The sequence below is a fragment of the Entelurus aequoreus genome, linkage group LG13 (assembly GCF_033978785.1).
Source record: "Entelurus aequoreus isolate RoL-2023_Sb linkage group LG13, RoL_Eaeq_v1.1, whole genome shotgun sequence".
Taxonomy (NCBI): domain Eukaryota; kingdom Metazoa; phylum Chordata; class Actinopteri; order Syngnathiformes; family Syngnathidae; genus Entelurus; species Entelurus aequoreus.
In genome coordinates this window covers 15498885-15524728 of record NC_084743.1, presented here as the reverse complement: position 1 = coordinate 15524728, position 25844 = coordinate 15498885, and the positions used below count along the sequence as shown (strand labels likewise).

Here is a 25844-nt window from a genome sequence, read left to right as displayed (position 1 = left end):
TGATTGTTGTCTTACTGCTACAACTGGGCTTCCCTTCTATTGCGATAAATACTCTTTGACTGCACCTCCTAAGATGTCATCGCATTCTGTGGCTACGCCACACTTTCGTAGAGTGCACCGTAACACAAATCACTTTTTGTTTGCTGACTGTTGCTGGCTCATCTTGCTCCTTTTCGCCTGTCTCCTATGTTTTCGTCAGCATCACAGTCAAAAGGTGTGGCTTGTCATAATATGCATCCGTCAAGGACGTTCAAAAATGTTAGGTGATTTTGTTGCGAAAGAGCATAACGTCACAATACTCACACTTGAGCAATTCATCTATTGTGAAACATCCTACCATTGTTTCGTCCATTTCTTTGGTGTCATGCGGATTAAATTCAGTTGTGATTCATTTTACTGTCAGTGAAACACAATTGAAGGCCAGTGAATTCAGGACTAATCCCTAACACTATTAGGGCAGGGATCCATGTCGTAGCATAGAGCAATAAATAAGCTGTTGTAAAAAGGCACACATCCCCTCTATTACAGCCTGATTTAAGTCTCCTTTTGACGTCAACACCTCTCCACTTTTACTGTACACTGAAAGGCCTTGACTAATTGTTTATGGTTAAAAAGCAGACTAGACATTATACCAGTGTGTAGTAGTGATTCAATAATACACAAGGAAGTCAAAACATAATTCTAATATATATTGATGCCAATGGTATCAGTATCGGATCATTAGTAGCATGATGCAATTTACACGTTTCAGTTATCTTCTGTTTGTATTCACACATGTGCTTTTCTGTGTTGATCATACAGTATTTATATTTATAAATTTTTTACAAACAAGAATATGATGAAGCGTATGTAGCACTTAACTTCACTGTAAACACAGTGAGAGACCAGGAAAGACTGGTGTGTTGTTTCCTTTAATGTTAATACGCTTACAATAAGTGTTGTCCCGGTACCAATATTTTGGTACTGGTAGCGGTACCAAAATCATTTCGATACTTTTCGGTACTTTTCTAAATAAAGGGGACCACAAAAAATGTCATTATTGCCTTTATTTTAACAAACAATCTTACGGTACATTAAAAATATGTTTCTTATTGCGAGTTTGTCCTCAAATAAAATAGTGAACATACAAGACAACTTGTCTTTTAGTAGTAAGTAAACAAACAAAGGCTCCTAATTTAGTCTGCTGACATATGCAGTAACATATTGTGTCATTTATCTACCTATTATTTTGTCAACATTATTAAGGACAAGTGGTAGAAAATGAATTATGATTCTACTTGTTCATTAACTATTAATATCTGCTTACTTTCTCTTTTAACATGTTCTATCTACACTTCTGTTAAAATGTAATAATCACTTATTCTCCTGTTGTTTGATACTTTGTATTAGTTTTGGATGATACCACAAATTTAGGTAACAATCAGATACCGAGTCGTTACAGGATCATACATTGGTCATATTCAAACTCCTCATGTGTCCAGGGACATGTTTCCTGAGTTTATAAACATAATATAAACGGTGACGCTGGGGGGGGTGGCGGACCGGTAGTTTTCAGAGGCGGTATAGTACCGAAAATGACTCATTAGTATCGCGGTACTATACTAATACTGTTATACCGTACAACCCTACTTATAATGGTACGCAGAGATATAGTTATAACACTTTTTTATTGACAAATTATACTATTTATAGTCACGGTGGAGAGTAGGGGAGGCGCAAACTATTTCCTTCTACCTAGGGGGGGCGTAACAGAAAATATTTGAGAAGCACTGCCTTAGACACAAGGGGCAAAAAGCCAAATGACTTGATTGAGAGGTCTGGATGCTCAAACAATTGTGTGCAGTGAAAAGGGAATACTGTCATTATTCTTTTTGATATTGTTACATGTTCTTAATTTGTATGAAGATTGTTCAGAAATTCTGATATTTTTTTCTTCCATGTTGCATTCTGATTATATCCACGGTAAACCATACCATGAATTGATTAACGTGGACCCCGACTTAAACAAGTTGAAAAACTTATTCGGGTGTTACCATTTAGTGGTCAATTGTACGGAATATGTACTGTATTGTGCAATCTACTGGTAAAAGTTTCAATCAATCAATCAATCAATCAAAAACAAATTAAAGGCTAGATCACAAATAATTCAGAGGGGAACTGGCCTTTTTGGGGAGAGGGGATGCTGTGAGACTATGTGAGACAAGAACATACATGTTATTCTCTTTGTTAAGCATTCTAAATCGTAAATACACGCCAGCAAGAGGCAACTAACAATGAAAGTATTGGGTGTTGCTACCCGATCGGTACGGAAATAAGTTAGCATGCACTCAATGCTAACACTTTTTTAACTTCAATGTCTTTTCCTGTGCTTCCCATTCAACCTAAATACTTAAAGTTCTTCACCACGCCTACGTACTAATTGTTTGTTGTTTTTTATATTGACAGAATCTTGATGGTTGAATGTCACAAGTTCAGTTTTTTTTTCTGTTTAGATGAAGCCCAAATCTTGAAGCATGAACTTCTTGTCCTGACAGGACTGATTGTGCTTGTTGGATTTCTTCAGCTATGAGACTATGTCATCAGCAAAAACATGATCGCAGGTTGTAACAGTTCTTCTCGGATGTAATCTGAAACCTAGATCTTCCTCATCGTCACCCAGAGCTTGTCTCATAACGTAAACTAACAGGATTGTAAACAAATATGGGGTCAGTGTGTCGCCTTGTAAGACTCCTGCAATAATATCAAACCGTTCTGTTTCTCCTTCTGGTGTTGATACCCTTGCTTTAGTGTTTTTGTCGAGGTTACCTATTACTCTTGCAATTCCTTCTGGAATTCCGTAAGCTCTTAATATCACAGACATATTTTTTCCGTGAATATTGTCAAACGCTTTTCTGAAGTCTACAAAAGAGATAACAGATTTTAGGTTGTTACTTTTTACTCCTTCGATAAGGCGCCGCAAAGCTAGAATGCGTGAGGTCATAGAACGCCCGGGTCGGAAACCATTTTGATTTGGTCTGAGAAGCTTGTCAATGACTGGCTGTGTAAGGTTCAAGATGATTTTGTTAGTTACTTTATTACTGATGAACGAGGTACTTTACCTTGACGTAGCTTATTAGAGAAAGTTAAGAACATGTTGTCAAGGTTAAATAACTTGAGAACTTCTGGTACCCCATCGACACCTGAGGCTTTACCTTCCTCCTATCCAGGAGATCGCAAAAAGCCGCTGCCTGACCAGGGCTCAGAAAATCTGCAAAGACTCCTCCCACCCCCACCAAGGACTGTTTTCACTGCTGGACTCTAGAAAGAGGTTCCGCAGCCTCCGAAGCAGAACCTCCAGGTTCTGAAACAGCTTCTTCCCTCAAGCCGTAAGACTCTTGAACGCATCATAATTAAATTATCCCCTCAACTCCCCCCAAAATGGATTAACTCGCTGGAATAAAAAAGACAATATAACATACATCCATAAACGTGGACACATGTGAAAAAGTGCAATATATTTATCTGTACAGTAATCTATTTATTTATTTATATATATATTTATTTATTTTATATATATGTATAATTATTTATATATATTTATTTATTTATATATGCACCTTATTGCTTTTTTATCCTGCACTACCATGAGCTTATGTAACGAAATTTCGTTCTTATCTGTGCTGTAAAGTTCAAATTTGAATGACAATAAAAAGGAAGTCTAAGTCTAAGTCTTTACCAAGCGGTGGACTGTATTTTGCTCTAATTGTACCTTTCAGCATTAATGGTGCCTTCACAGATGTGTAAGTTGCCCATGCCTTGGGCACTAATACACTCCCATACCATCACAGATGCTGGCTTATCAACTTTGCGCCTTTAACAATCCGGATGGTTCTTTTCCTCTTTGGTCCGGAGGACACGATGTCCATAGTTTCCAAAAACAATTTGAAATATGGACTCATCAGACCACAGAACACTTTTCCACTTTGCATCAGACCATCTTAGATGAGCTCGGGCCAGCAAAGCCGGCGGCGTTTCTGGGTGTTGTTGATAAATGGCGTTCGCTTTGCATAGTAGTTGTATCTTGCACTTACAAATGTAGCGACCAACTGTAGTTACTGACAGTGGGTTTCTGAAGTGTTCCTGAGCCCATGTGGTGATATCCTTTACACACTGATGTCGCTATTTGATGCAGTACTGCCTGAGGGATCGAAGGTCCGTAATATCATCGCTTACGTGCAGTGATTTCTCCAGATTCTCTGAACCTTTTGATGATATTACGGACTGTAGATGGTGAAATCCCTAAATTCCTTGCAATAGTTGGTTGAGAAATGTTGTTCTTAAACAATTTGCTCACACATTTGTTCAAAAAGTGGTGGCCCTCGCCCCATCCTTGTTTGTGAATGACTGAGCATTTCATGGAAGCTTGCTTTAATACCCAATCATGGCACCCACCTGTTCCCAATTAGCCTGTCCACCTGTGGGATGTTCCAAATAAGTGTTTTGATGAGCATTCCTCAACTTTCTCTGTCTTTTTTGCCACTTGTGCCAGCTTTTTTGAAACATGTTGCATCAAAATCCAAATGAGCTAATATTTGCAAAAAAATAACAAAGTTAAATATCTTGTCTTTGCGGTCTATTCAATTGAATATAAGTTGAAAAGGATTTGCAAATCATTGAATTCTGTTTTTATTTACGATTCACACAACGGGCCAACTTCACCGGTTTTGGGTTTTGTACATAGAATATAAAATAATAACCAATAACCAAAACATAATGAATTGATTAAAATAAGCATTCGAGTGAATAAAACAACCAAACACATACCTGCATTGTGTTTAAGTCACTAAAGGAGATGGATGTGAGCTCCTTCACTGCCAAACGTGCCTAAATGAAAACATTGCCCTTTTAGTACATATGGCAGAAGGATGGACCGCGACCCCAAAAGGGACAAGCGGTAGAAAATGGATGGACGGATGGACTTACAGGGAGAAAAAAACGTGTGGGCTAGCTTGATAGTTAGCTTGCTTTTCCCTCGTCCAAAATCACCCCAAAACTACACTACACTAAATGAAATAAGACAATAAACTTTTCTCATGATCATTACATCGACATTATTTGTGTTAAATGGTTATTTTAACTCCCAAAAAGTAACTATTCATCCTCCATTGCTCCAACACACACGCATACCTCAGTCAGGTGGAAAGCAGATTGCCTGAAGAGCAACGTAACATCCTGTTACCCTTCACAATAAAGCTCCGTACAGAGCCGAAAATATAGGAAGTACTAAAATAAAACCACAAATGTTCAATAAAATCTCAAATAAATATAAAGAGAAAATAAATAATGTGACAGAAAACAGATTTCGGTGAAATAATACAGAAATAATAACATTGTAAATGTTTTACTTCTCAGATAGTGTAATCAACTTTGTGACTTTGCACCAAAATAGGGGGCAGATATTATACGTTTTTACCGTCTTTCTGGTCCTTTTCTTTCATAATTTGCTTTCATGTTATGTTGATTGATTTTTTGTTTGATTTGTTTATGAATGAAATGTGGTCCTCTGTGTTTTTAAAATTTTGATTTCTATTTATTGTTTTAATTGGTTTTAGCCTTTAAAATCGTTTTTAATCATATTTATTTTTATATTGTTTTTATTCAGTCATTGGGGAGCTAAGGATAATATTTGAATATTGTTTTTAATATTGTTGTGCAGCACTTTGGAAACATTTCTGTTGCTTATGTGCTATACAAATAAAGTGGATTGGATTGGATTGGATTGAAATAAATAAGTGAACTGAACTGAACTCATGTCGGAAGTGAACGTCCACAACTCTCCTGGTTTCTTTTAGAAATGTGTGTTTGTACCTTTAAGGCCACACTCATTTATAAGATTACTCACTAACTTGCTGTTTTTGTTTGAGAGTTTGTGATATATGTATCTGGAGGAGTTTTAACCTAAGTGAGCATTAAAGTCTCCAATAACCAACAAAACGTTGTGTTTAGAAATGCTTTTTATTGCCGCAGTACGATTTAGATAATGTTCTTCAATGTGTTGGCTGCCCTCCACAGGGGAATAATGGACAATTACTGTCAGAGCGGGGGAAAATCTTATTAATACAGTTTGAATTCTCTCATTCCAGGGTTTGGTATTGCAGTTTTTGTGTTATTAATCTATGGTTTTTGATCTATTAAAAAACCTTACACCAGTGGCTGAAGTTGTTATGAGTGTATATCAGTGACGTGCGGGGCCTCACGTGCCATCATGGAAAGAAAAAAAATGTAAAAAGAAAAACAATTAATTAAATTGTTATATGTATCCAGTGATTATACTATAAAGTTATTTTCCATTTAAAGGCCTACTGAAATGATTTTTATTTATTTAAACGGGGATAGCAGATCCATTCTATGTGTCATACTTGATCATTTCGCGATATTGCCATATTTTTGCTGAAAGGATTTAGTATAGAACAACGACGATAAAGTTCACAACTTTTGGTCGCTGTTAAAAAAAAAGCCTTGCCTATACCGGAAGTAGCGTGACGTCACAGGAGGTAGGATTCCTCACAATTCCCCGTTGTTTACAATGGAGCGAGAGAGATTCGGACCGAGAAAGCGACAATTACCCCATGAATTTGAGCGAGGATGAAAGATTTGTGGATGAGGAACGTTAGAGTGAAAAACTAGAGAGGCAGTGCATGGTGTATCTTTTTTCGCTCTGACCGTAACTTAGGTACAAGGTCTCATTGGATTCCACACACTCTCCTTTTTTCTATTGTGGATCACGGATTTTTATTTTAAACCACCTCGGATACTATATCCTCTTGAAAATGAGAGTCGATAACGCGAAATGGACATTCACAGTGACTTTTATCTCCACGACAATACATCAGCGAAGCTCTTTAGCTGCTGAGCTAACGTGATAGCATCGTGCTTAAATGCAGATAGAAACAAAATAAATAAATCCCTGACTGGAAGGATAGACAGAAGATCAACAATACTATTAAACCATGGACATGTAACTACACGGTTAATAATTCTCAGCCTGGCAAAGCTTAACAATGCTGTTGCTAACGACGCTGAAGCTAACTTAGCAACTTAGCAACTTAGCAACCGGACTTCACATAGCTATGATAAAAACATTAGCGCTCCACCTACGCCAGCCAGCCCTCATCTGCTCATCAACACCCGTGCTCACCTGCGTTCCGGCGATCGACGGCGCGACGAAGGACTTCACCCGATCATCCGTGCGGTTGGCGGCTAGCATCGGCTAGGCGTGTGCTATCCAAGTAAGTAGTCCTTATTGTGTTGCTACAGCCAGCCGCTAATACACCGATCCCACCTACAACTTTCTTCTTTGCAATCTCCATTGTTCACTAAACAAATTGCAAAAGATTCACCAACACAGATGTCCAGAATACTGTGGAATTTACTGTGGAATTGTTCGATGAAAACAGAGCAGTTTGTATGGTGACACATTGGGTCCGAATACTTCCGTTGCCGTCGTGACGTCACGCGCATACGCATCATACATAGACGTTTCCAACCGGAAGTTTAGCGGGAAATTTAAAATTGCACTTTATAAGTTAACCCGGCCGTATTGGCATGTGTTGCAATGTTAAGATTTCATCATTGATATATAAACTATCAGACTGCGTGGTCGGTAGTAGTGGCTTTCAGTAGGCCTTTAACTTCACCAGTTTTAGATTATTTTTATTCAAAATCGCTGAATTTTCACATTTGCCGTTCAAATACTGAGAAGAGACGGTGCAGTGATCAGCAGCCAGTTGAGGCACGTCACTGCGTTGTGCCTCAACATGGATTGCGAACTCGGCTAACTGCTGGCCTGCTGTGCATTGAGACCGTATTGCTATATGAACTATATTATACATTTCCATTGTTTAGTTAGCTGAGGTATATAATGTACAGTGTATTTTGTCAACAACTGTATGTTTGTAACGTATTTCTTGTGCTGAGCAATCATAGAACGGCTGCGAAGACTCACTGGCTGAGGCTCGCAGTAATCCCGCCTCCTTGCGCCGGTTAATGCACGCCCGCCGTAGAATGCACCCCCTGACGGGAGTGTTATATCAACTAAAGCCCACACTTAAACTTTCCACATGCAAGGTTGAATCTATTTAAAAAAGGTATTTAATAAGAAGCCAAAAAGTGCAAAAACAATAATGTTCGTGTTGGAGGAGTTGTGAATGTCTGCAGGGCCACAACATTAGGTACACCTGCAGACTGCAGCACGGATTTCATATTTCAGTCATTCACAACTGCGGACCTCTGATTTAGGGCTTTTGTTACTAATAACCCTAAGATAGTGAAGTTGTGTTCATAGGGTTTAGCATTGATTAAATGGCTTCTGCATCCTTTTTATGCATTTGGTCTTTGCTGGAAGAAGTTTGGACTCTCCTGTTCTCTTCCTATGTATTAAAAGTGAGTGCCTGATGACTTGTCTTTCTTTCCCCAGGAGTAAGAGAGGAAGCACTGAGCTGGACTATGACTTTAAAGGATGACTTTGGGGTCATTGCCTGGGCACGGCGAACTGGGAACTGCCTCAGTTTCTTCGTCCTCTTGTCTCTCTTCTCCGTCCCAGTCCAGTCAGACATTGTCTTTCATATGGATCACCAGTTCTCATGGAAAACAGGTACGACTTGTTTTGATGTTATTTTACGTGTTGATTCATAGACTTTGATATAGAGAAACTTCATTGACCCACAAGGGAAATTGTTTAAAAAATTCAATTTCCTTCTCCGCGACTTCATCCCTGGGGCTTTTTCTGTAGTTCCACGGGAATGTCCGGCCGCGATCCCCATAGCGCTGACAAGGAGAGCGCAAACAGCTCCTCGTGTGTGTAAACAAAGGGCCGACCGCTCAACTGATCAAAGCCAAGCAAGAAAAGTTGAGAATAATACCTAAAATTAAGGAAGTCAAAGGAACTACTGTAATCTGCATGTTGGTGTTGAAAATTGCCAAATTACTTAGAGAGAGTTTGACTTAGTTCGGCGTGGCGCGGTTGGGAGAGTGGCCCTGCCAGCAACCTGAGGGTTCCTGGTTCGATTCCCCAACTTCTACCAACCTAGTCTGTTGTGTCCTTGAACAAAACACTTCACCCTTGCTCCTGATGGGTCGTGGTTAGCGCCTTGCATGGCAACTCCCGCTATCAGTGTGTGAAGGTGTGTGTGAATGGGTGAATGTGGAAATAGTGTCAAAGCGCTTGGAGTACCTTGTAGGTAGAAAAGCGCTATACGAGTACAACCCATTTACCATTTACCATTTGCCCTGAGTGCTGCTTGACTGATTGTGTCCTTGAGCCGGTGTTTAGTCTGCAACCGGACGTGATGTCACGTGCAACAAAGGTATCGAAATATGGCAACTTTTGATATAGCAATAGCAGCGTAAGCTAGCATTAGCTCACTGCTATTAATGCACCACTAAAATAGTCCGTCTGCGTTGGCGCTTACTATAACAATATCGCTCATATTTGGTTATTTTTCAGGTCACGACATGTAAATGTAATTGTGGAAGACTTGCTCTTCCGGGTTCTTCAGACCACCAATTACGGACATGACAGCCTCGTTCATCTTTCTGAACAATTATTTATTTTGCAATAAATGTTTTTTGTGTGGAAATTACCGAAAGTGTTCGGAGCGGGATATTCAAAATGTCCGACTGAATTTGTGGCATTTTGTGACGGTGTTTTTACATACTTTTCATATTCTAAATACCGTTGGATATGGTTTAATGCAGGGGTGTCAAACTCATTTTAGCACGGGGGCCGCATGGAAAAAATCTGTCCACACGGGGGCGGACTATTAAAATCATGGCAATAAAACTTTGTCTTACTTTGGCCAAAAATAGAACAAACACATTCTGAAAATATTACAATAAAAACAGCGGTAAAGTTTAGATCCATGAAGGAAAGAAGAAAGTGAATAAATGTTTATAACTGAATACATAAAAAATTGTTTTCTTTTGTATTATTTTTTTTTAATGAAATAAGTAACGTTTATGACAACATTTTTCCAAAACACAATGTAGAATGTGAGATATAACAGAATAATGCATACATTTATCATTTGTTTTCAAAACGCTTATGTAGAAGTTTCCCTCTTGTGGGTCCTTCCGACCGTAATAGACCTTCTCGTGAGCCCGGTAGTCTGGTGTAATAATGCATTTTATTTGTGCGCACACGCGCCAACACAGCACACTGTTCTTGCAACTTTTCAGTCCTTCTGCCGCTCTCCTTCTTGCGGCGTGGTCTCGGGCACATACGTGTAGTGTCTGTCTGCAACTCCAACTCCCACACTGGTGTCTCGGTCCGGCTGCTGCTAATCAAGCATGGCAGGCGATTGGATGATCAGCCCCAGCTGGGTAATCCAATCACCAGCCAGCTGTGCTTCGAGGCCGGTCCTTACGCCATACTTGCCAACCTTGAAACCTTCGAATTCGGGAGATTGGGGGGCGGGGGGGAGGGGGGGGCGTGGTTGAGGTGGGCGGGGTTGGTGTATATTGTAGCCCGGAAGAGTTAGGGATGCAAGGGATTCTGGGTATTTGTTTTGTTGTGTTTATGTTGTGCTACGGTGCGGATGTTCTCCCGAAATGTGTTTGTCATTCCTGTTTGGTGTGGGTTCACAGTGTGGCGCATATTTGTAACAGTGTTAAAGTTGTTTATACGGCTACCCTCAGTGTGACCTGTATGGCTGTTGATCAAGTATGTCTTGCAGTCACTTCCGTGTGTATGCAGAAGCCGCATACAACAAGTGATTGGGCCGGCACGCTGTTTGTATGGTGAAAAAGCGGACGTGACGACAGGTTGTAGAGGACGCTAAAGGCAGTGTCATAACGGCACGCCCTTAATATTGTTGTCCGGGTGAAAATCGGGAGAAATTCGGGAGAACGGATGCCCCGGGAGATTTTCGGGAGGTGCACTGAAATTCGGGAGTCTCCCGGAAAAATCGGGAGGGTTGGCAAGTATGCCTTACACACCCCGCTCCGCGGCAGGCCCGCAGGCCACGCCCCCCTCCACAGCTCACAAAAAAGTGTGACCCCAAAAATGTACTGTGGGACCCCATTTTTATGACTAGATGGGGTCCCTGGGACCCTGTTTTGAAAATTCCTAGTGCCAACACTGATGGAGTATTGGTGCGTGCAAAGCAGCAGCAGGTAGCTGTGGCCTGCGGGCCGATTCTAATACCAATCAAATATCATCCTGGGAGCCATAGATAATTAATTTATCCATTTTTTAATGGATACAATGAAAACACATTTAAGCATATAAGGTCAACTATTTTCCACTTTACTGCTACTTTAAGTGACTCACCTGCTTCACATGAGGGTTAACCTACAGAAGGTGTTTCTTTTGGCTAATGATTGCTAAACACGCCTTGATTTGACAGCATTTTTGAAAATCATTTTGCAGAATACGTTTCTTTTTGTCCCGACATATTCTTGTCACAGTCTGCCGGTCACTACCTATTTTGGCGTGGATGCGCGCCGGAGCGGATCACTGACCGCCGATGTCCGTCTCTTTCAATTAAAAAAAAAGGAATTTCGACTCATCTCACAAATCATTCGCTCGCATCACACATTCAATTGAAAATGCAGTGGCAAGGCAGCACAGAGTGGCCCCTTGCTGGGCGATTAGTGCTCTCACTTCTCGCTCTGTGGTTGGGTATTGACACTGTCTGAGTGATAAAGAGGCTGATTAATTTCGCTTGAAAGCAGGCATGTTCTAAAGGGATGGAATCAAAAAGAAAAACGCGGCCAGTGCGTGGGTTTGAGATCTGTTTGAGGCCCTCGTGCGTTGTTGTTGTTCGAGACTCTCCGAACAACAATGAAGCCTGAAATGTGTTGGGCTTCATTGGGAGGTAAATGCCGATGCCGTGAAGTTGCATTATTGCCAATGAAACATGATTTAAAGAAACAAAAACAATGGTTAATTGATGAAGATGTGTGTCTTACGTCTGCGATGAGGTGGCGACTTGTCCAGGGTGTACCCCGCCTTCCGCCCGATTGCAGCTGAGATAGGCTCCAGCGCCCCCCCCCCCGCGACCCCAAAGGGAATAAGCGGTAGAAAATGGATGGATGGATGTGTCTTATGTGTTAGGAGTGTGTATTTTACAAAACCCAAAACCAGTTAAGTTGGCACGTTGTGTAATTTGTAAATAAAAACAGGATATAATGATTTGCAAATCATTTTCAACTTATATTCAATTGAATAGACTGCATCCATCCATCCATCCATCCATTGTTTTCCGCTTATCCGAGGTCGGGTCGCGGGGGCAGCAGCCTAAGCAGGGAAGTCCTGTCCAGCCACTTCGTCCAGCTTCTCACGGGGGATCCCGAGGCGTTCCCAGGCCAGCCGGGAGACAGAGTCTTTCCAACGTGTCCTGGGTCTTCCCCGTGGCCTCCTACCGGTCGGACGTGCCCGAAACATCTCCCTAGGGAGGCGTTCGGGTGGCATCCTGAGCAGATGCCCGAACCACCTCATCTGGCTCCTCTCGATGTGGAGGAGCAGCGGCTTTACTCTGAGTTCCTCCCGGATGACAGAGCTCCTTACCCTATTCGCCACCCGGCGAAGGAAACTCATTTCGGCCGCTTGCACCCGTGATCTTGTCCTTTCGGTCATAACCCAAAGCTCATGATCGTCCGATAAATTGAGAGCTTTGCCTTCCGGCTCAGCTCCTTCTTCACCACAACGGATCGATACAGAGTCCGCATTACTGAAGACGCCGCACCGATCCGCATGTCGATCTCACGATACACTCTTCCCCCACTCGTGAGCAAGACTCCCAGGTACTTGAACTCCTCCACATGGGGCAAGATCTCCTCCCCAACTTGGATAGATTGAATAGACTGCAAAAACAAGATATTTAATGTTCGAACTGAGAAACTTGATTCGTGCATCAGACCATGTAAGATAAGCACGGGCCCAGCGAAGCCGGCGGCGTTTCTGGGTGTTGTTGATAAATGACTTTCGCTTTGCATAGTAGACTTTTAACTTGTACTTACAGATGTAGTTACTGACAGCGGTTTTCTGAAGTGTTCCTGAGCCCATGTGGTGATATCCTTTACACACTGATGTCTTTTTTTGATGCAGTGAGGGATCCAAGGTCGCAGGCATTCAATGTTACGTGCAGTGATTTCTCCAGATTTTCTGAACCTTTTGATGATATTACGGACCGTAGATGGTGAAATCCCTAAATTCCTTGCAGTAGCTGGTTGAGAAATGTTGTTCTTAAACAATTTGCTCACGCATTTGTCGACAAAGTGGTGACCCTCGCCCCATCCTCGTTTGTGAATGACTGAGCATTTCATGGAAGCTGCTTTTGTACCCAATCATGGCGCCCACCTGTTCCCAATTAGCCTGTTCACCTGTGGGATGTTCCACATAAGTGTTTGATGAGCATTTCTCAACTTCCTCAGTCTTTTTTGCCGCTTGTGCCAGCTTTTTTGAAACATGTTGCATGCAGCAAATTCCAAATGAGCTAATATTTGCAAAAGAAAAAAAAGTTTTCCAGTTGGAACGTTAAGTATCTTGTCTTTGCAGTCTATTCAATTAAATATAGGTTGGAAAGGAAATCATTGTATTCTGTTTTTATTTGGGTTTGGTATTTTAACAACCCTTAACATTCTGTCTTTTGACCAAATTCATATCGTTAAACTCATTTTCCAAGCTAAATGAGGTATAAGGAAATAACAGAGATTCTGGGAATGGAGTCAACATCCCAAGAAGGGAGAAGCTGTTTCTATTTGGCACTGTATTTGTTTTTATTGAATCATTTTGTTTATTTATTATTTTTACCAATTGCGAGTTTTTATGTTTTACTGTAAGTAATTTGTGCTTTTGACTATAGTGTGTGACTGCTACTGTTTGTTGTCATATGTATTTATGAAACCTGTTTTTGCTGCCCTCTTGGCCAGGTGACTCTTGTAAAAGAGATTTTAATCTCAATGAGTTTCTACCGGGTTAAATGAAGGAAGATGGAATGAAATGAGACGAGATTCATGGCGTCTTTCGCTGCAATGGTCTCACTGGGGTGTTTCCTGCATGACCCTTCCAAGGCCAATGCAGAGGGAGTCGAATTATAGATATTATAGATCTCAAATGGATCATAATTCCGCCTAGATGTTATTCAATTTGCGATTTAATTGAGAAATGCCCAAAGTCTGAGTGCCCAAAGCTCTGCCTAACCCAGGGGTGTCCAAACTTTTTCCACTGAGGGCCGCACACGAAAACATTAAAGCCTGCGGGGGCCATTTTGATAGTTTTCATTTTCAAATCATAACAAAATATATGGATTTTTTTTTTTTTTAACCTTTAGGGCTCCCGGGGACCATAAAAGGTCTAAGTCATTAAAATGTTAAAAAAAAGTCAAATTATTTTTTTCTTTTTTTAATTAAATCTCTGCAGTATATCAACTTCAGGTTGATATAAAATTTAAAACAACAAAAAGATTGTATGCCTTTTCTGTCAAGACAACTTAGTTTTTTATAATAAAACTGAAATATTTAGTATTTCCCCCACTGCCCAAAACCTTCAGAAAGCAAGGTTTGATGTGAAGTAATTAGAGCCTTAAAAACATCAATAATGCAAGACACCATTGATATTAATTCATTGTTATTTTTGAGTAATCACAGAGAAAAGATAAATAAAATCCCATTAAATATATTTAGGATCCAAAAGGTGCCCCACTCATAAAGTGATACATTTGTATTAGGTTTTTTTTACTCTCAAAGCTTAAAGGCCTACTGAAAGCCACTACTACCGACCACGCAGTCTGATAGTTTATATATCAATGATGAAATCTTAACATTGCAACACATGCCAATACGGCCGGGTTAACTTATAAAGTGCAATTTTAAATTTCCCGCTAAACTTCCAGTTGGAAACGTCTATGTATGATGCGTATGCGCGTGACGTCACGGAGTGAACGGAAGTATTCGGACCCCATTGGATCCAATACAAAAAAGCTCTGTTTTCACCACCTAATTCCACAGTATTCTGGACATCTGTGTTGGTGAATCTTTTGCAATTTGTTTAATGAACAATGGAGATTGCAAAGAAGAAAGTTGTAGGTGGGATCGGTGTATTAGCGGCTGGCTGTAGCAACACAACAAGGAGTACTTACTTGGATAGCAGACGCCTAGCCGATGCTAGCCGCCAACCGCACGGATGATCGGGTGAAGTCCTTCGTCGCGCCGTCGATCGCTGGAACGCAGGTGAGCACGGGTGTTGATGAGCAGATGAGGGCTGGCTGGCGTAGGTGGAGCGCTAATGTTTTTATCATAGCTCTGTGAGGTCCGGTTGCTAAGTTGCTAAGTTAGCTTCAACGTCGTTAGCAACAGCATTGTTAAGCTTTGCCAGGCTGAGAATTATTAACCGTGTAGTTACATGTCCATGGTTTAATAGTATTGTTGATCTTCTGTCTATCCTTCCAGTCAGGGATTTATTTATTTTGTTTCTATCTGCATTTGAACCAGATGCTATCACGTTAGCTCAGTAGCTAAAGAGCTTCGCTGATGTATTGTCGTGGAGATAAAAGTCACTGTGAATGTCCATTTCGCGTTCTCGACTCTCATTTTCAAGAGGATATAGTATCCGAGGTGGTTTAAAATACAAATCCGTGATCCACAATAGAAAAAGGAGAGTGTGTGGAATCCAATGAGCCAGCTTGTACCTAAGTTACGGTCAGAGCGAAAAAAGATACACCCTGCACTGCCTCTCTAGTCTTTCACTCTAACGTTCCTCATCCACGAATCTTTCATCCTCGCTCAAATTAATGGGGTAATCGTCGCTTTCTCGGTCCGAATCGCTCTAGCTGTGTTGAAAACAATAGGAAAATATGAGGAGATGAACAACTGACTACGTCACACTACTTCCGGTATAGGCAAGGCTTTTTTTATCAGCGACCAAAAGTTGCGAACTTTATCGTCGTTGTTCTATACTAAATCCTTTCAGCAAAAATATGCCAATATCGCGAAATGATCAAGTATGACACATAGAATGGATCTGCTATCCCCGTTTAAATAAAAACATTTCATTTCTGTAGGCCTTTAAGTTACGAGATCAACTTCAGATATATCAATCAATTTTACGTTTGAACTATTATTTTGTTTGTTTTATGCTCTTTTGTCAAAGAAAACGTCAATGTTTTTGTATGGCAACCACACAATATATGCAATGTTTTCCACATAAAACATTTTAAAGTGACATTTTTATTTTTTTATTTTTTCATTTTTTTATTTATTATTATTATTTTTTTATAATGTCCTGCCCTGCTTCTCGGGCAAATCATATAGCAGATGTAGATGCCCATATCGGCTGTTCAGATTTACATTACAAAAGAGAAGTGTAGGATACTTCTCTTGTTGCCTTATTTGTATTTTGACTTTATTAAATGTATTTATATTATCCTTTGGTGCAGCCGGGCCGGAGCAGGAGGGGATAGAAAGAGAAAAAAAGGAAGACAGAGGGGGGAATTGTGGGGACAAGAGGGGGATTAGACAGAGAGACAAAAACAACAACAGCAAACACAACAACAACAACAACAACAGAGCAACATCAGCAAATACGACATGTACAAATATGACGGTAAAAGTAATAGCAAATAAGCAGTTAGCGAAAATAAAAAATAATACAGAAATGACAATGAGCATTATTACCCTAAAAATGGAGCAATATGAATACCAATATAAATAGTGCTATTGATAATAAACAATACCAATACTTTACCTTTATTATCAACAATACAATTGTTCAAATGCAACAATACATATACGTAATGATAACTTGAGTACGAAATAATGCAGAAAAATGGAGGGGAAGAAAGAGAAGCAACCTACATTAACCTTGTAGATTGTTATAGTAACAATAGGTTTTAAATTTTAAATTTTTTTTTTTTTTGAGCAATGGCAAAAAAAGAAAAATAAAGATAGACAAAATTTAAAAAAAAACAGCCTGCATGGCAGCTTTGTGTCAACATTGCAACTTTTTCTAGTCAGATTTCACCTCATTCCACTTTTTTTTTTATGTTTTCTTCTATTTTTGCAATAGCATTTCCAGAATGTGTGGCGGGCCGGTAAACAATTAGCTGCGGGCCGCACTTTGGACACCCCTGGCCTAACCCATCCATCAAAACAGGCAGCCTCTGGGCTCCTTGAACGGCTGCCATTGTCTTCCGAATTTGTCAATAGACCAGAGAAACGCTCAATCCCATCACAGTTCCATATCGATAGAAATCTTCAATGTCTTCGACGGAAAGTATCGCCGGGCATGCGATGCTCCGCTTCTCCCATGAGTCCCTCATATAAATCCAGCAGCAAACGTTCCGTCAGGACAGACTGGTTCCCCCAAACTTGAGCTTCTCGTCGAGAAGATCTTGTCAATTGAATTGAGAGACCAGTTTGTTATTCAGATTGCGGAGAAGAGCGCAAAAGAGAGGTTGTTAGAAGGTTAAGACAAGACAAGGACAAGGAGACAAAGAAGCAAAGCATGAGAGATACGAGAGAACGTAAAGGATTTAACAAAAAAATCCAGATTTCCTGTGTGAACAAAGCTTTATTATATATATTTGTATATATACATACGTGTATATTATCCATAAAAAAAAAAATGCTACCCTAAAATTTGAATATGAGGGCATATTTCCTAAACGTGTAATTGGGCTTTCAGAAGTGCTTTTAATTTGGGGAAGATCTGCCATAAATTATTCAGAAACACCCAATTGTCTTTTGTGCGTCTATCTAGGTCAGAAGCATTGTGAGGTAAATCTTTTGTGAGTTGGCTCGCAGCGCAGCAGCCAAGTTGGGAGTCACACAGAAAAGATGAAGCCATTTAAACTTGACCTTCATCAACGCTGTGGCCAGCAGAATAAATCCCTGAAACACTTGGTTAATGGGACAATTATTTCAATCCAGCCAATTGTGCATAGAAACGTTCTTTACAGTCAAAAACCCCCACACATTCTACTCTTACTTACAGAGAGGCATACATATCGGGGGGAAGTGGTTATTATCACTTTTCCATCATCAGAGGTGGGTAGTAACGCACTACATATACTCCGTTCAGGGCCGGCCCGTGGCATAGGCCGTATAGGCAAATGCTAAGGGCGCCGTCCATAAGGGGGCGCCACGCCAGTGCCACAAATGTTGGAGGAAAAAAACAAAAAAAAACAACTATTATTTCTAAATACATAAAATAATCCCACGTTAATTAAAATGCAAAAGTAAAGCCTATTTAATAGAAATATTATTTGTTACAACATTACGCCCCCCCTCCCCCGGCACGGTGCGCCCCCTCCCTTCCCGTATCATGACTCTTTTTGGACGTCACCACATAAAAAAATCAACACAAGATGTCAAAACGGCCAAAACTGTCTAGGGAAGAAAAAAGAGAAAAGAAGAGGAGAAACGAGAAAAAGGCAGAGGTAGCAGGTAGGTAACGTTAGCCTACATGAAATGATTTGTCTGTTACAGAATGTGATAGTAACCTGGCTTTTTAGCATTAAGCTAATGTTACATGATTCGGCAATTGCTAATCAATAAATAGCTAGTTCTGTTTTAACGTCGGGTTAATATTGTGGAGGGGGCTAAATTGTAATGGAAAATAATAATGTAACGTTAGGTAATTACAGTACTCCCTGGTGTACAGTAATTTGTAAGTCATTCTAGTTAATGCAATATTACAAAGCACAAATAGAGAACTCTGTAGGATCCCCTTTTTTTGTAATATAGTTGTTAAAGTCATACTGGTTTGATATCTTGTTTTGTGCAGTGCCTTATTTATATTGTATTTTTAATTTATTTTATGCAACTTGTTGACACGTTTTATTTTGTGTTTATGTATGTAAAAAATATTGTATTTCATATATTCATTTTTTATTTTTTGTATTCATTTATTTATCCATATTTTTTTTTTAATCTTGTTAACTATTCTGATTGTTAATTTGCTTTCTTTAAGTAAAAAAAAAGGTCAAAGACAAAGCTATTCGGTTTCTTGTGAGTATATACACTTCACTGCCGATGTGGGGTGGGGGGGGGGGGGGCACCTAAAATCTTGCCTAGGGCGCCAGATTGGTTAGGGCCGGGCCTGACTCCGTTACATCTACTTGAGTAACTTTTGGGATAAATTGTACTTCTAAGAGTAGTTTTAATGCAACATACTTTTACTTTTACTTGAGTGTATTTATAGAGAAGAAACGCTACTTTTACTGCGCTCCATTTATCTACATTCAGCTCGCTACTGATTTTTATCGATCTGTTAATGCACGCTTTGTTTGTTTGTTTTGGTTTGTCAGACAGACCTTCAAAGTAGGATCTATCGCATGCCTGCGTTTCACCAATCAAATGCAGTCACTGGTGACGTTTGACTCCGTTTCACCAATCAAACAGAGCCAGGCGGTCACATGACCGCCTGGTCATGTGACCGCCTTTAAGCGGCAAAACAACAAAATCTATTGTCCTTTTTACAGTCTACAATTTGATGGATAACTTGCTTTTGAAATCATACGTCAAGCAGATATTTATTATAATATTTTTTATTTTAACTAAATAAATGTTTGAAATAAATGATAGTTTGATATTTGCTGCATTATTAGATAATATTACAGTTAAAAGTATGCAATGGCATGCAATACAATAGTGGTGTTAATTTTTGGGCACCTTACGCTGTGATGCGATTCTGATACCTGGGGTGACGATTTGACTCAGAATCGATTCTCGATTCAACACGATTCTTGATTCAAACCGATTCTCGCATTGTATTATTTGGTATAATAATTATGATTCAACTTTTTCAAAACAGGTTACAGGTGAGAAAGCTCCTTGTAGTTGTGTTGACATTTTCCTGTGTTTCGTGTCTTAGTTCCGGTTTAGCGCTCCTATTTTGGTCGTTCTTCCTGTTTTGTTTGTGTTTTCCTGCAACGAGCTTCACTCCCGCCTCTGAGCGTCTTTTCCTCGCAGCTGTTTTCAGTTTGCAATTTAAGTCGAGCCCTTGCTGCGAGTCTTTGTGAGTGTTTATTCATGTGAACACTTCTCCTGCCGCACTTCTCTGCTCTTAAGTTTTTGCTGTTCTCCAGCATTCCGTTTTTTTATTTTAGCATGGCCTTCCCTATGCATTCAGAGAATTTTGTTTGTTTTCCTATTAAATACATTTTTTTTGTTTTGTTTTGTTTTTAAATCTATTTTTAAAAGATATGAATCATTTTAGAATCGGGACGAAGAAGAATCGCGATTCAGATACTTTTTTTGTGTAGCCTTACAAGACATGTATTGTTTTCTGGCAAATTAATAACAACAAATACATTTATTAAGAAATTATAAAATACTTGCGCGGGCCACAATAAATTATGTGACGGGCCAGATCTGGGGTTTATACTTGTGGTTAATGAAAACAAAATGTAATGTTTATCGTTTTCCAATACTTTAGAATTAGCTGTAACACGCCACGCCATGTTTACTACTCATGTCAAGGGTAAGTAAACGTTCTGAACCATTCAGGAATATTTCTTGAACGAAGCATTTATTTGTTTGTCAATTCTAAATCCAGACAAACTTAACATAACCTAGTATCCTGGGAAGTATTATGTTTGACTTTGGAGAGTCGTTTGTATGTCAACGAGGGTCCAATAAAGTTAAACCACTGCTGAAAAACAGTGATATTTCTTAATTTTTGTATAATTTCAAATTGGTCAAGGGTTCAGGACTATTCTAAAGAGTCATTACTCATTTTAAAAACACATCCTTTGGATGTTTAAATTAATTACAGTTCATTACTTATATGAAAGCCACTGTCCCCAAATTGTCTGGACTTATTATATATAAATTATTATATATATATATATATATATAAATTATCCTCTGGGTAAGAAAAGTTGGTTTTGCATAATATTGCGAAACAAAACGCCAGATAATGTGTCTGCTAATAGGTGCTATTTTGGGGTCCTTATACACACACCATAATAATACTCGTATGTTGAAGCACAGTACGTCTGACTACAGTAGCCATAATGTTCCGCGTTTTATCAAGTGGTGCAGCCTCGTAGCTTGCCAAAGTTGAACAAAAAGTTTTTGTACAAAGTTCTGTATTCTCAATGAAACATCAACGTTTTGGTATTCTTCGTTAATTCTAAATCCGGACAAACTGAACATCACCCAGTATTCAGGAATGTCTTATGTTTGACTTTAAGGAGTCATTTGTACTTCAATGAGCGTCTAATAAAGTTAAACCACTGCTGCAAAACAGTGATATTTCTTATTTGTTGTATAACTTCCAAAGTGGTCAAGGGTTCAGGACTATTCTAAAGAGTCATTACTCATTTTAAAAACACATCCTTGGGACGTTTAAATTAATTACAGTTCATTACTTATGTGAAAGTCACTGTTCCTACTTTATATTTGTGTTCTTGTTCTCTGAAAATAAGTGGGACAGCTTCACCTTCAACAATATTTTGTTCCAAATTGAAAAAGGCACGACTCACTCGTAGCTGCAAATGTGAACTGACACACAGTCTCCGGCTGCAAATGTTGTGTTGAGCAAGTCAATTCTGAACAGACTTATAGAGGACTTGTTATGCATAACCTACCGTATTTTCCGGACCATAGGGCGCACCGGATCATAAGGGGCACTGCCGGTGAATGGTCTATTTTTTATTTTTTTTCATATGTAAGGCGCATCGGATTATGAAATGTGTCCCGTGAAAAACTGTCCGACCGGAACTCTCTAATAACTAAAGTTCCTTGGGTGAATAATGTAAACTCACTACACCGGTATGTTTTAGCGCTTTCATGGCGAGTTTACTGACAGATATAATAAGTAAGAACTTTACACTACTTTATATTACAAATATTTTACATTAATAAAATCTAAAGTTCAGTGTTAATATATTCACACAATAAATTACAAATCTTTAAACATATAGAAATTACACAACAGTCACACACCAAACATTGCAAACAATCTGACAGATATAAGTAAGAACTTTACACTACTTTACATTAGAAATGGCAACAGCGGAGGATGAATGTCCCATAACAAGAAGAAGCTTATTGACTACATAGGCCGACGTGCGCAATTTTTCAGGACTTATGCAGATCCCAAATACAGATCAGCAGGTACCAGAAGGTAAGAAAAGTAGCTTTTGCATGAAACAATACGCCAGATAATATGCCTTACCTCATACACACACCATAATAATACTCCTGAGTTGAAGCACAGTACAAGCCATCAAGCGGTGCGGCTTTATAGCTTACCAAAGTCGTACTAAAACATTTTGATCGATTTTTTGAGCCCCGTTTGTAATTTTCTACGTTTGTATATTTTCAATGGAACCTTTAAAATGTTGGTGTTGTTTACTTGAGTCAAAATACCATCATATTGCAGTCTACACGTATCTCTTATGTGTGACTGCCATCTACTGGTCACATTTATCATTACATCATGTACCAAATAAAATAGCTTCAAGGTCGGGAAGCAAAACCAGAATGATTCCGTACATTAGGCTTTGAAGGGGGAAATAAGGATTTTAAGTGCGCCTTATAGTCCGGAAAATACAGTACTTTTCTTACCTATTGGTAACTGGTCCCGAAAATGTGAAATCAAACCGTGGCGACATGTCGGAGATATTTATAAAACAATCTTGCCTTCCTTCATACTTCCTCCCAAAAAAATGCCCCAATTTTTCCCCCCCAATTGTGACGTAAGCGGATATTTACCCAAAGTGCTTGGACCAATGAACCACCATTACATGTTAAGTAGACCACAAGGGAGTGTTTTAAATGTATAAATACTGTATGACCCCCTTTAAGTTGCAATGTTGAGTACAGCATCACAGACCCTACAGCCATGAGTTACCATGGTCACCAACAGACTTGCAGGTCTTCTTGATCAGGATGTGCACACTTTGCTCTATTCATGAAGTGGACCTCACTTTCTTGTTATATACACACATTGGTCTCAGCGCATATTGACCTTGACTCCCTCTAATTAAATGTGCATATACTGTGAGATGCTGTGTGGGCATTTATAGCCAGCAACAGCACGATACTTTTTCCAGTTTGGCTCTCAAATGAGGTACGGAGAAATAATACTGCAAACAACCACCTAAAAAAGGTAGTTTAAAGGCCTGCTGAAATGAAGTTTTTTTTATTTAAACGGGGATAGCAGATCCATTCTATGTGTCATACTTGATCATTTCGCGATATTGCCATATTTTTGCTGAAAGGATTTAGTAGAGAACATCGACGATAAAGTTCGCAACTTTGGTCGCTGATAAAAAAAAGCCTTGCCTGTACCGGAAGTAGCGTGACGTCACAGGCTGAAGGGCTCCTCAAATTTCCCCATTGTTTACAATGCAGCGAGAACGATTCGGACCGAGAAAGTGACGATTACCCCATTAATTTGAGCGAGGATGAAAGATTCGTGGATGAGGAACGTGAGAGTGAAGGACTAGAGTGCAGTGCAGGACGTATCTTTTTCCGCTCTGACTGTAACTTAGGTAAAAGGGCTCATTGGATTCCACACTTTCTCCTTTTTCTATTGTGGATCACAGATTTGTATTTTAAACCACCTCGGATACTATATCCTCTTGAAAATGAGAGTCGAGAACGCGAAATGGACATTCACAGTGACTTTTATCTCCACGACAATACATCGGTGAAGCACTTTAGCTGCGGAGCTAACGTGGTAGTATTGTGCTTAAATGCAGATAGAAACAAAAGAAATAAGCCCCTGACTGGAAGGATAGACAGAAAATTAACAATACTTTTAAACCATGGACCTGTAAATACACGGTTAATGCTGTGCCGCCTGTCGAAGCCTAGCAATGCTGTTGCTAACGACGCCATTGAAGCTGACTTAGCTACGGGACCTCGTCAGAGCTATGACAAAAACATTAGCGCTCCACCTACGCCAGCCCTCATCTGCTCATCAACACCCGTGCTCACCTGCGTTCCAGTGATCGACGGAGCGACGAAGGACTTCACCCGATCATCGATGCGGTCGGCGGCTAGCATCGGATAGCGCGTATGCTATCCAACTCAAAGCCCTCCTGGTTGTGTTGCTGCAGCCGGCCGCTAATACACCGATCCCACCTACAGCTTTCTTCTTTGCAGTCTCCATTGTTCATTAAACAAATTGCAAAAGATTCACCAACACAGATGTCCAGAATACTGTGGAGTTTTGAAATGAAAACAGAGCTTTTTTGTATTGTATTCAATGGGATACCAATACTTCCGCATCAACTGATTCCGTCACGCGCATACGTCATCATATCTAGACGTTTTCAACTGGAATTGTGGCGGGAAATTTAAAATGTCACTTTATAAGTTAACCCGGCCGTATTGGCATGTGTTGCAATGTTAAGATTTCATCATTGATATATAAACTATCAGACAGGCCTTTAATAAATATGCCTTAAGATGGTGATGTCATCTACAAATAAGTGTTTTTTATGTTTATACTAGTGATGTGCGATATCACTGACTTTGTTTCTATCCTTTGTGGAAAATATACCTAATGTGTCTGCTACAATTTAAAAAACGTTGTAGAAGTCTCCTAGTGGGGCGGGTGAATCACACACGTCAGCTGGATTCAGGTGTTCTGATTTAACAACAGCTTTTATTTTTCTCCCAAGCACTTGCATGACACACGACTTGTCAGTCCTCCTTGGTCTCGTGCTCTCCAAGTCTCTCACTTTCTCTGCTCCCGATCGCTACTCTTAAAGACAACAGGTGATTAGATTAACACGTACCACCTGTGAAATCTAATCACTTGCCAGTTGTGTCTCGCCGTCAGCACCATGGACAGCGGCGGTGATCTTTTCTCCTGCAAACCCGCTGGCCACACCTCCCCCCCACAGTTGTATATTTCGAATACCGTATTTTTTGGACCATAGGGCACACCGGAATATAAGGCGCACTGCCTACGAGCATGTCAGTACTGCAAGCACTTGGTGTTTTAATACAAAGTGCCGGTGGCCATGGATGAAGTGCTGGCTGTCCAGAGTCGGGACCCGGGGTGGACCGCTCGCCTGTGCATCGGTTGGGGACATCTCTGCGCTGCTGACCCGTCTCCGCTCGGGATGGTCTCCTGCTGGCCCCACTATGGACTGGACTCTCACTATTATGTTGGATCCACTATGGACTGGACTCTCACTATTATGTTAGATCCACTATGGACTGGACTCTCACTATTATGTTAGATCCACTATGGACTGGACTTTCACTATTATGTTGGATCCACTATGGACTGGACTTTCACTATTATGTTAGATCCACTATGGACTAGACTCTCACTATTATGTTAGATCCACTATGGACTGGACACTCACTATTATGCTAGATCCACTATAGACTGGAATCTCACTATTATGTTAGATCCACTATGGACTGGACTTTCACTATTATGTTAGATCCACTATGGACTGGACTCTCACTATTGTGTTAGATTTACTATGGACTGGACTCTCACACTATTATGTTAGATCCACTATGGACTTGACTTTCACTTTTATGTTAGATCCACTATGGACTGGACTCTCACTATTATGTTAGATCCACTATGGACTGGACTTTCACTATTATGTTGGATCCACTATGGACTAGACTCTCACTATTATGTTGGATCCACTATGGACTGGACACTCACTATTATGCTAGATCCACTATAGACTGGAATCTCACTATTATGTTAGATCCACTATGGACTGGACTCTCACTATTATGTTAGATCCACTATGGACTGGATTCACACTATTATGTTAGATCCACTATGGACTAGACTCTCACTATTATGTTAGATCCACTATGGACTGGACACTCACTATTATGCTAGATCCACTATAGACTGGAATCTCACT

General features: G+C 39.9%; 1 protein-coding gene and 1 long non-coding RNA gene across 4 annotated transcripts in view; one reads left to right on the top strand and one right to left on the bottom strand.

Annotated features, from left to right (window-relative positions):
* The window catches only part of LOC133663200 (uncharacterized), a 69070-nt gene extending 63900 nt beyond the window's left edge, over positions 1–5170 (bottom strand). For all 3 annotated transcript variants that reach the window (XR_009828258.1, XR_009828259.1, XR_009828257.1), the window contains exons 1-2: positions 4963–5170; positions 4804–4863 (exon numbers count right to left, since the gene is read on the bottom strand). This is a non-coding gene — a long non-coding RNA (uncharacterized LOC133663200). The remainder of the gene's footprint in view (positions 1–4803; positions 4864–4962) is intronic.
* thsd7ba (thrombospondin, type I, domain containing 7Ba) overlaps positions 1–25844 on the top strand; it is a 517449-nt gene that overhangs the window by 9560 nt on the left and 482045 nt on the right. The window contains exon 2 of the mRNA XM_062067490.1: positions 8456–8632. Coding sequence (XP_061923474.1) covers positions 8485–8632 — 148 coding nt within the window. The 5' untranslated portion in view covers positions 8456–8484. The remainder of the gene's footprint in view (positions 1–8455; positions 8633–25844) is intronic.